General features: G+C 40.1%; 1 protein-coding gene across 2 annotated transcripts in view; it reads right to left on the bottom strand.

Moving 5' to 3' along the window:
- Window positions 1-12,014, bottom strand: part of LAMA3 (laminin subunit alpha 3) — a 256,883-nt gene that overhangs the window by 179,635 nt on the left and 65,234 nt on the right. For both annotated transcript variants that reach the window (XM_003482042.4, XM_021096186.1), the window contains 2 exons: window positions 9,852-9,967; window positions 5,351-5,469 (listed from right to left, as the gene is read on the bottom strand). In XM_003482042.4, the coding sequence (XP_003482090.3) occupies window positions 5,351-5,469; window positions 9,852-9,967 (235 nt within the window). The remainder of the gene's footprint in view (window positions 1-5,350; window positions 5,470-9,851; window positions 9,968-12,014) is intronic.

Below are 12,014 nucleotides of genomic sequence, written 5' to 3'. Positions count from 1 at the left end.
ATTCAGCTTTACGACAAATACTAAAGGAATTCTCTAGACAGAAAAGAAAAGGCAACAACCAGAAACAAAAATACCACAAATGACAAGGCTCAGCAGTAAAGGTATCTATACAGTAAAGAAATGAAATCATCCATGCACAATTATGCCACCAAAATCAGAAATTGTGAGAAGAGGAGGGTACAAATGCAGGACACTTGGAGATGAACTTGCAATTAAGAGACCAACAACTTAAAACAATCTCATATATATATATATAGAATCTTATATCAAAACTTCAGAATAATTGCAAACCAAAAATCTACAATTGATACACAAATAGGAAAAATCAACTCAAATACAACACTAAAAATAGTCATCAAACCACAAGAGGAGAGAACAAGAGAAGAAGGGAAGAAAAAAGAACAACAAAAACAAATCCAAAGCAATTAATAAAATGGCAATAAGAACATACATACCAATAATTACCTTACATGTTAATGGACTAAACACCCCAACCAAAAGACATAGACTGGCCAAATGGACACAAAAACAAGACTCATATATATGCTGTCTTCAAGAGACCCACTTCACTTCTAGGGATACAAACAAATTGAAAGTGAGAGTACGGAAGAAAATATTCCATGCAAACAGGGATCAAAAGAAAGCTGGAGTAGCAATACTCATATCAGACAAAATAGACTTTAAAATGAACAATATTTTAAGGAACAAGGAAGGTCACTACCTAATGATCAAAGGATCAATCCAAGAAGAAGATATAACAATTTTAAATATCTACACACCCAACATAGATTCACCATGATATATGGCAACTGCTAACAACCTTAAAAGGACAAATCGACAACAACACAATAATAGTGGGGGATGTTAACACCCCACTTACAGCAATGGACAGATCATCTAGACAGAAAATCAACAAGGAAACACAGGCTCTGAATGAAGCATTAGACCAGATGGACTTAATAGATATTTATAGGACATTCCACCCAAAAGCAACAGAATACACATTCTTCTCAAGTGCACATGGAACATTCTCTAAGACTGATCACATCCTGGGCTGCAAATCAAACCTCACTAACTTTAAGAAAATTGAAATCATTATCAAGCATCTTTTTCATCTACAATGCTATACAACTGGACATCAACAACAAGGAAAAAACTGCAAAAAACACGAACACATGGAGACTAAACAACATGCTACTAAACAACCAATAGATCACTGAAGAAATCAAAGAGGAAATTTAAAAATACCTAGAAGCAAATGACAACAAAGATACAACACTCCAAAACCTATGGTATGCAGCAAAAGCCATTCGAAGAGGAAAGTTTATAGCAATACAAGCCCACCTCAGGAAACAAGAAAAATCTCAAATAGGAGTTCCTGTCGTGGCGCAGTGGTTAACGAATCCGACTAGGAACCATGAGGTTGCGGGTTCGGTCCCTGCCCTTGCTCAGTGGGTTAGCGACCCGGCATTGCCGCGAGCTGTGGTGTAGGTTGCAGATGCGGCTCAGATCCCACGTTGCTGTGGCTCTGGCGTAGGCTGGCAGCTACAGCTCGGATTAGACCCCTAGCCTGGGAACCTCCACATGCATGGGAGCGGCCCAAGAAATGGCAAAAAGACCAAAAAATAAAAATTTTTAAAAAAAAGAGAAAACTGTGATCCTATATTAAAAAAAAAAAAGAAAAAGCTCAAATAAACAAGCTAACTTTACATCTAAAGCATTTTGAGAAAGAAGAACAGACAAGACCTTAAGTTAGTAGAAGGAAAGAAATCATAAAGATCAGAGCAGAAATCAATGAAATAGAAACAAAGAAAACCATAGAAAAGATCAATGAAATGAAAAGCTGGTTCTTTGAAAAGATCAACAAAATTGATGATAAACCCTTAGCCAGACTCACCAAGAAAAAAAGAGAGGGGACTCAAATCAATAAAATTAGAAATGAAAAAGGAGAAGTAACAACAGATATCACAGAAATACAAATGATCATAAGAGACTACTATATGCAACTATACGCCAATAAAATGGAAAACCTAGAAGAAATGGACAAATTCTTAGAAAGGCACAATCTTCCAAGACTAAACCAAGATGAAATAGAAAAGATGAATGGACCAATCACAAGTGCTGAAATTGAAACTCCAATTAAAAAACTTCCAACAAACAAAAGTCCAGGACCAGATGGCTTCACAGGCGAATTCTATCAAACATTTAGAGAAGAGTTAACATCTCTCCTTCTGAAACTATTTCAAAAAAATTGCAGAAGAAGGGATACTCCTAAACTCATTTAATGAGGCCACCATCACTCTGATACCAAAACCAGACAAAGATACCACAAAAAAAGAAAACTGCAGGCCTATTTCACTGATGAACATAGATGCAAAAATCCTCAACAAAATAGTAGCAAACTGCATCCAACAATATATTAAAAGGATTGTACATCACGATCAAGTGGGATTTATCCCAGGGATGCAAGGGTTCTTCAATATCCGCAAATCAATCAGTGGGATACACCACATTAACAAACTGAAGAATAAAAACCATATGATCCTCTCAATAGATGCAGAAAAAGCCTTTGACAAAATCCAACACCTATTTCTGATAAAAACCCTTCAGAAAGTGGGCATAATGGGAACCTACCTCAACATAATAAAGGCCACATATGACAAACCCACAGCGAACACCATTCTCAATGGTGAAAAGCTGCAAGAATTCCCACTGAGATCAGGAACAAGACAAGGATGTCTGCTCTCACCACTACTCTTCAACATAGTTTTGGAAGTCCTAGCCACAGTAATCAGACAAGTAAAAGAAATAAAAGGAATCCAAATTGGAAAGGAAGAAGTAAAACTATCCCTATTTGCAGATGACATGATACTATACCTAGAGAATCCTAAAGACTCTGCCAGAAAACTGTTAGAGCTCATCAGTGAATTTGGAAAAGTTGCAGGATGCAAAATTAATACACAGAAAATCAATAGCATTTCTATATACTAACAATGAAAGATCATAAGGAGAAATTAGGGAAGAAATCCCATTTATCCTCACATCCAAAAGAATAAAATACCTAGGAGTAAATCTACCTAAAGAGACAAAAGACCTGTACTCTGAAAACTATAAGACACTGATGAAAGAAATCAAATTCAACACAAATAGATGGAAAGACATACCATGCTCTTGGATTGGAAGAGTCAATATTATCAAAATGACTATACCACTCAAGGCAATCTACAGATTCAATGCAATCCCTATCAAATTACAAAGGACATTCTTCACAGAACTCAAACAAAATATTTTAAAGTTTGTTTGGAAGCACAAAAGACCCAGAATAGCCAAAGACACCCTGAAAAAGAAAAAATGGAGCTGGAGGAATCAGGCTCCCTCACTTCAGACTGTACTACAAAGCAACAGTCATCAAAACCATATGGTACTGGCACAAAGACAGAAATATAGGCCAGTGGAACAGGATAGAAAGCCCAGAATTACACCCACGCACCTACAGCCAACTAATCTCTGACAAAGGAGGCAAGAATATACAATGGAGAAAAAACAGCCTGTTCAATAAATGGTGCTGGGAAAACTGGGCAGCCACATGGAAAAGAATGAAATTAGAACACTCCCTAACACCATACACAAAAATAAACCCAAAATGGATTAAAGACCTAGATATAAGACCAGACACTACAAAAGTTTTAGAGGAAAACAGGCCAAACACTCTCCAACATAAATGACAGCAACATCTTCTCAGATCCACCTCTTAGAGTAATGACAGTAAAAACAAACATGAACAAATGGGGCTTAATTAAACTTAAAAGTTTCTGCACAGTGAAGGAAATCCTAAGTAAAATGAAAAGACAACCCACAAAATGGGAGAAAATCTTTGCAAATGAATCAACTGACAAGGGATTAATCTCTAAAATTTATAAACACCTCCTACTGCTCAATACCAAAAAAACAAACAACTCCATCAAAAAATGGGCAGAAGATCTAAACAGACAATTCTCCAAAGACATACAGATGGCCAAAAAACACATGAAAAGATGTGAAACATCACTCATTATTAGAGAAATGCAAATCGTAAATCAAAAACACTATGAGGTACCACCTTACACTAGCCAGAATGGCCATCATCAAAAAGTCGACAAAAAATAAGTGCTGGAGAGGGTGTAGAGAAAAAAGAACCATATTACACGGTTGGTGAGATTGTAAATTGGTGCAACCACTTTGGAAAACAGTACAGAGATTCCTTAGAAAACTAAAAATAGAACTACCATTTGATCCAGCAATCCCAATCCTGGGCATCTATCCAGAGAAAACCATGACTTGAAAAGACACATGTACTCCAATGTTCACTGCAGCACTATTTGCAATAGCTAAGACATGGAAACAACCTAAATGTTCACCGATAGAGGATTGGATCCAGAAGATGTGGTACATATACACAATGGAATACTACCCAGCCATTAAAAAGGACGCAATGGAATATTACTCAGCCATTAAAAGGAACGAAATAAGGACATTTTTGTCAATATGGATGGACCTAGAAATTATCATGCTAAGTGAAGTCAGTCAGACAATGAGACACCAACATCAAATGCTATCACTGACATGTGGAATCTGAAGAAAGGACACAATGAACTTCTTTGCAGAACAGACACTGACTTTGAAAAACTTATGGTTTCCAAAGGAGACAGTTCGGGGGGTGGGGGGATGCATTGGGGTTGTGGGATGGAAATGCTATAAAATTGGATTGTGATAATCATTGTACAACTATAAATGTAATAAATTCTTGAGTAATTTAAAAAAAGATGTGGTATATATACACAATGGAATACTACTAAGCCATTAAAAAGAACAAAATAATGCCATTTGCAGCAATGTGGATGGAACTAGAGACTCATACTAAGTGAAGTAAGTCAGAAAGAGAAAGACAAATACCATATGATATCACTTATATCTGTAATGCAATATACAGCACAAATGAACCTTTCCACAGAAAATAAACTCATGGACTTGGAGAACAGACTTGTGGTTACCAAGGGAGAGGGGGAGGGAGTGGGATGGACTGAGAGTCTGGTGTAAATACATGCAAACTATTGCATTTCGCATAGACAGGAAATGGGATCCTGCTGTATAGCACTGGCAACATCTAGTCACTTGGGATGGAACATGATGGAGGATAATGTGAGAAAAAGAATATATACACACACACACATATGTATGACTGGGTCACTTTACTGCACAGTAGAAATTGACAGAATACTGTAAATCAACTATAATAGAAAAAAGAATCTTCAAAAAAGAAAAAAGAACCCTAAATAAAAATTTTTAAAAAGACAAAAAAATTGTGCCTCACCTGACAATTAATGCAGACCCCTCCACCTGCATAGATGCCTTGAATGTTCAAGCTTGCCTGCTGCCTCTCAACATCTGGATCATAGTAACAATCGATGGCATGGCCATGGCAGTTGCAGGCTAAGAAAAGAGCATTCTCAGTTAGTGTTCCATCATGACTCTGAGATCCTTCGTAAATTCCCCCAGAGAGTATTCTGTCTCAATGAGCTACAATCAAGTCTATTCTAGAACACCAAGGATACCCCCAGAGGAAAATTTTAAGGCTTTTTACACCAAGGCCAGCCTATAATCATATGCCATTTACACCTTCTTTCATTTGATATTAAGTGGAAAAGGTTCTGCTTTTTAAAAAATTAAGAAATATGCTAAAAAATTCGGATAAGTCAAAATCAAGCTTCATGCACAAAGACAGTATTACTATTACTGCTACTACCAAGAATAACTGAGTTCTTGGTACATTTTGAAGAGCATTTTACATGTATGATCTCATTTCATCTGAACAATAACTTTATAAGGTGGGTACTATTATATGCACAGACTAGATGCGGAGGCTGAGGCAGAGAGTTTGTAAGTAAGAGAGGCAGAAAAGAATCCTGACATGTCTTTCTGTGACTGCAAAACCTACTCTCCCAGTCAATACTCTAATCCTTTCATCTCATCACCATCTATAATAGCGATAAATTGGAAACAATCTCAACATCTAACCATAGGGAAAATGGCTAAGTAAACAACAGTATACTTGCTTGACTGTCAGTGTTATGACGTCAAGGACTGCTAGTGTTTTGTTTGTAACGGAGCATAGTCCCTGGCACAGAGTATGTACTTGGCAAACACTTATTTTTTTTTCAGTCTTTTTGCTATTTCTTGGGCCGCTCCCGCGGCATATGGAGATTCCCAGGCTAGGGGTCAAATCGGAGCTGTAGCCACTGGCCTACACCAGAGCCACAGCAATGAGGGATCCGAGCCACGTCTGCAATGTACACCACAGCTCACAGCAATGCCGGATCCTTAACCCACTGAGCAAGGGCAGGGACCGAACCCGCAACCTCATGGTTCCTAGTCGGATTCGTTAACCACTGCGCCACGATGGGAACTCCACTCAGCAAACACTTTTTAGATACACTTGCATCCAGAGAAGGACAATACTGTGTGCCATCAAAAAGGATATCAATGGGAGTTGCGGTTGTCACTCAGTAGTAGCAAACCCGACTAGTAGCCATGAGGATGCAGGTTCAATCTCTGGCCTCGCTCAGTAGATTAAAGGATCCAGCATTGCTGTGAGCTGTGGTGTAGGATACAGACGAGGCTGGGATCCCAAGTTGCTGTGGCTGTGGCGTAGTTGGGTGTATACAACTCCAATTCGACACTTAGCCTGGGAACTACCATGTGCCAAGGGTATGGCCCTAAAAATACAATAAATAAATAAATAAATAAATAACAAAGAGTTTTTAATAATATGGGAAAATATTTTAAAATATCGAGTGAAAAAAATAAGTGTATATAAAACTCTATAAATAATATCTCTGGAGTATTTAGACAATCTTTTTTTTTTTATTATTATTGGTCTTTATAGAGCCACACCAGCTGCATATGGAGGCTCCCAGACTAGGGGTCAAATCAGAGCTGCAGCTGCTGGCCTACGCCACAGCCACAGCAACACCAGATCCGAGACACATCTGTGACTACCACAGCTCACAGCAATGTTGGATCCTTAACCCACTGAGCGAGGCCAGGGATCGAATGTGTGTCCTCATGGATGTTAGTCAGGTTCGTTTCCATTAAGCCACAACAGGAACTCCTCTCTGGAGTATTTAAAGCATACATTAAAAAAAATAAACAACCACTAAAATACTTAAAATACTAATAGTGGTTCTCTTTGGGTAGTAAAATTATTAATGATTTTACTCTTTAAAAAATAATTTCCATCTTATCTACAAGTAATGCGAGACACTTCCAAAATTAGAATATATTAATTTAAGCCCCACTTAGGATTTTCACCATTGCCAAAATGAAAAGGATCTAACATGAGTGACATTCTCATTCTCTCTTAGGCCAAATATATATTCACCACAGCCCACCTGGATCGAATTTTCCAAGTCTTTCTAGGAATTTGTATAGCCTTTTTAAAACTTTAAAATTTTTTATTTATTATTTTTTCTTTTTAGTGCCTCATCTGCTGCATATGGAAGTTCCCAGGCTAGGGGTCAAATCAGAGCTGCAGCCACCAGCATATGCCACAGCCATGGGCAACACCAGATCTGAGCCACATGTGTGCACCCACACCACAGCTTGCAGCAATGCTGGATCCTTAACCCACTGAGCGAGCCAGGGATTGAACCTGAATCCTCACAGACCCTGTGTTGGGTTCTTAACCCACTGAGCCATAACAGGAACTCCCAGGAAATTGGATGTTTTGATTAAGTCCCCAGATAAACATACAGGGGAAGACGACTAAGTTAGAATTCCAAGTTACCCTGTTTTTAACAAGCTGAGCCCTTTTTATTTTCATTTCCTCAGTGGTGCCTTGATTTTTTTTTAATTCTAAGCATTTATATTTACTACATAGGTTATTTCTTAAGAAGTCTTTATTTTGAATTACAGTAACTCAAATAGAATTTAGAAAGCATCTAACAAGTATCTTAACAGGTCTGATTTCCATATACTATTTGTAATTTTTTAACCATCTTGGCAAGTATATAAAGGTTAAAAACCTATGAAAGGAAATGATTTAAAATTGGTCATATTTGTTGGAATAAAGCATATCATGCACTAAGGGGTCCCATTAGCCTGGAAAACTAACAACACAGCCAACATCAGGGTTCACATGATGATAATTATTCAATTAAGTTATCCTAAACCAACACCTGAAAGCACTGGAAGAAACGGGAACCCTGGTTATTACCTTTCCATCTTGCAGGCCTATTATCCAGGAGTGAGGAAAAGGGAATTCACTGAGAGGGAACCTGTTAGCTACGACTGTAAAGTAAGAATGGCCGTTCAGGCAGCACTCTGGACCGAGAGATCATCTGAGCGTTGACCATCGGTCAGCATCTCTCAAAGCACTGTGGGAACTCCTCGCCAAAAAGGCATTTTAAGTAATCTTGTAGGTCACAGAGATCATCGGTCTTACCCCTTAAGAGTTACAAGGACTGGAGTTCCCGTCGTGGATAAGTGGTTAACGAATCCGACTAGGAACCATGAGATTGCCGGTTCGATTCCTGCCCTTGCTCAGTGGGTTAAGGATCCGGCGTTGCTGTGAGCTGTGGTGTAGGTTGCAGACACGGCTCGGATCCCTCGTTGCTGTGGCTTTGGTGTAGGCCAGTGGCTACAGCTCTGATTTGACCCCTAGCCTGGGAACCTCCATATGCCACGGGAGCGGCCCAAGAAATAGCAAAAAAAAAAGACAAAAAAAAAGTTACAAGGACTAACTGGCAGAAGAGTCTCAAGTACAGATTCTTCCTTACCCATCTAGCTCAACAAACCTGGATCCAAACACCTTTTGGTCATTTCAAAAAGGCAACTCCATCTTCAAAGGCTAAGAATATTGAGAAAAAATAGGCCATTGTCTCCAAAGCCAGTAACTAAAAGTTACAAAAATGTTTCTGGCCACTGGGATAAATGTGTGGCTTTCTAAAAAGACAAGTTTAAAAGAAAATCTTCAATTGGATGTCACAGGGCTTGTTTGTTAAAATTACTGTTTTCTTACTTTATATTGTGCCCATAATTAAAAGCAGATGCTCTTCCTTTTTCCTTCCTCCTCTGGTCCCCTCTATCCTGCACCCCTCACTTCTATTTCCTCAGTGCTTCCAGCTCTCTGTTTAGACGTCAATCTCATCACCTCTCTGGATCTCGGTCCTTAAAATAATTAGGCTTCTGATCCACGATCACGACTTAAGAAATAAGGATTTAAAATTTAATAGTGGCCGCATCCCATTTTAGACTGCTAGGAAGAGAGGCCAACATGGCAAAGCACTCAGTTCAAATCTTGCATGTAGCGAATGCTTAATACATATTAATGATCATTATTATTTTTGTTCATATCTACATATACCCATACATATATGGATATATATATATATATATATCCAAATGTAGAGTGAGGCAATTTTACCTCCACTCTGTGAGTTACTGGGGTTTTTTTTTTTTTTTTTTTTTTTTTTTTTTTTTTTTTTTTTCCATCATATGGAAGTTTCTAGGCTAGGGGTTGAATTGGAGCTCCAAATTGCCAGCCTCACTACAGCCGCAGCAACAACGGATCTGAGCCACATCTGGGACCTACACTGCAGCTTGCAGCAACTCCAGATCCTTAACCCACTGAGCAAGGCCTGGGATCAAACCCACATCCCATTCTGTGAGTTATTCACTGCAATGGGGAGTTCTGAGTCCCTAAGACAGACAGGATCAGGAGCATGGGGGAAACACCTGGTCAGTCCTTCAGCAGATGGAGGGGAGGGGATCGTGGGTGGGGCTTCACTTCCCAGCACCCTGCTCCCAGTGCTCACCTTCGCAGGCACTGCTCTCCTCCCACGTGGCAGGCCGCCAGCGCCTCTGATTGTACCCTGCACAACAGCGATCACACGTCTCCCCACAGGTGTGGTGCTGGCATTCACACCGAAACCTGGGCATGGGGTGAAGCACATCTCAGTTATTGAAAAGCTGGGGGGGGGGTAATTTATATTTTTATTTATTTATTTATTTTACTTTTCTGTCTTTTTGTCCTTTTAGGTCCACACCCGTGGCATATGGAGGTTCCCAGACTAGGGGTCTAATCAGAGCTGTAGCCGCCAGCCTAAACCAGAGCCACTGCAATGCCAGATCTGAGCCGTATCTGCGACCTACATCACAGCTCATGGAATGCCAGATCCTTAACCCACTGAGAAAGGCCAGGGATCGAACCCGAAACCTCTGCACCATGATAACTCCTGTTTTTGTTTTTGTTTTTTTAATTGCAGTATAAGATCAGTTGCTCCTGTGTGAAAACTGAGTCATCAGGGTCACCCAGAGTATCAGTGACTAATTATAAGAACAAAGCACTTTGCATATGTTATTCCAAGCCCTCCCCACCCTGCTTATTTTCTCCATTTTACAGATGGTGACACTACGATCCAGAGATATTTAAACATTTGCCAAAGGTCAGGAGATGATAAGTGGAGAGCCAGGTTTCCACCCAAGATTGTCTGACTCCAAAGTCCCAGCTCTTCCTTCTCTACCACCTTATGCTACGATACAATTAACGCAAAAGCAATCAAGGGCTGAGTGTTCTGAAACGTACTGAGTATCCATCTTCACAAAGAGCTGGAGAAGTCCTACGAAAAGCATCTCCTCGGGCTTCTTACTCTCAACCTGGGGTCTGGCTCAAAGACTGACCGAATTCAAGAGACAGTTACTGGAGGAGTTCCCGTCGCAGCTCAGCGGAAACAAATCTGACTAGGATCCATGAGGATGCAGGTTCGATCCCCAGAATTGCTCAATGGGTTAAGGATCTGGCATTGCCGTGAGTTGTGGTGTAGGTCACAGATGCGGCTCAGATCTGGCATTGCTGTGGCTGTGGCGTAGGTTGGTAGCTACAGCTCCAATTTGACCCCTAGCCTGGGAACCTCCATATGTCATGGATGTGGCCCTAAAAAAAAAAGGCACACACACACACAAAAGAGACAGTTACTAGTAAGATCTCAGAGGACGCTGCTCCATAAACAGCTCCATCATAGGACCCAACACTCAGATCACTCAGCAAGACAATGGGGTAAAAACCTAAAAATCTACGTTCAAAGAATATACACCTGACTTAAAACTTGTCCAAGTTTAAGTGAAAGAGCTGTAGCCATGACATTCGATTAGAACTCCGAGCTTCCATTTATCTGTGCTAGAAAGAAGAGTCAAAACAGAGTCTAAGAAGACGCTCGGCTGGGCCTGTGGAGACGCCCTCAACTCTTCTGGGGGAGGTGAGAAGGCACATATTCAGTTACATTCCCAGAGATGGTGTCAATCCCTCTCCCAAGGCAGCTGCCTGTTAAAGCAAATGGACTAGACTTAAGTGGCGGCACAGAACAGCTGGAATCCAAACGGGCTTTGGCCAGAGATGCCATTTCAGCCCATGGCCCATGGGGTCTTTGGATAAACTAAACTGAGAGAATACTTAGGGAAAATTGCTTGAAGAACATCTGACTACTCTTTTTTTGCGGGGGCGGGGGGAGTTTTATTATAGAGTCCAGTGACTCCTATAGGATATTAATATAGAGCTTGGCAACATTAGGGATTATTGCTGGTCAGGGAAAAGGGCTCCAGAGAGCTGGAAGCTTGTCTGAAGCATACGGTCACCCCCAAATAACTGCTTTTTCTGACTCTCTCTCAGCCCAGGCTGATGGTTAATACAGAAAACTCATCTTGGCATCTGTTGTAAGGATTTTATTGAAGATGTTGTTGACTCAAGATTCCTCTTCATGACAACTCCTCCATTCACCTCCAGGGAGATTTCTCATTTGGTCCTGGTATCAACAGTCATCTTCTCCTATGCAACTGATTACTTTTTGGATGCTGAGCATAGTCCGCTACGAAACCGAGCAGGTTTCCCATTTTGAATTGACTGCTAGGAAGCTCAGAATTAAATATGTGATCCATCCATGCGTCTATGCTTCAAAGTCTGCATGGTACCCAGGCTTGATTAA

Source organism: Sus scrofa, chromosome 6 (assembly GCF_000003025.6).
Source record: "Sus scrofa isolate TJ Tabasco breed Duroc chromosome 6, Sscrofa11.1, whole genome shotgun sequence".
Taxonomy (NCBI): Eukaryota; Metazoa; Chordata; class Mammalia; order Artiodactyla; family Suidae; genus Sus; species Sus scrofa.
Note: the sequence above shows the minus strand (reverse complement) of the source record. Positions and strands in the feature narration are given on the sequence as shown.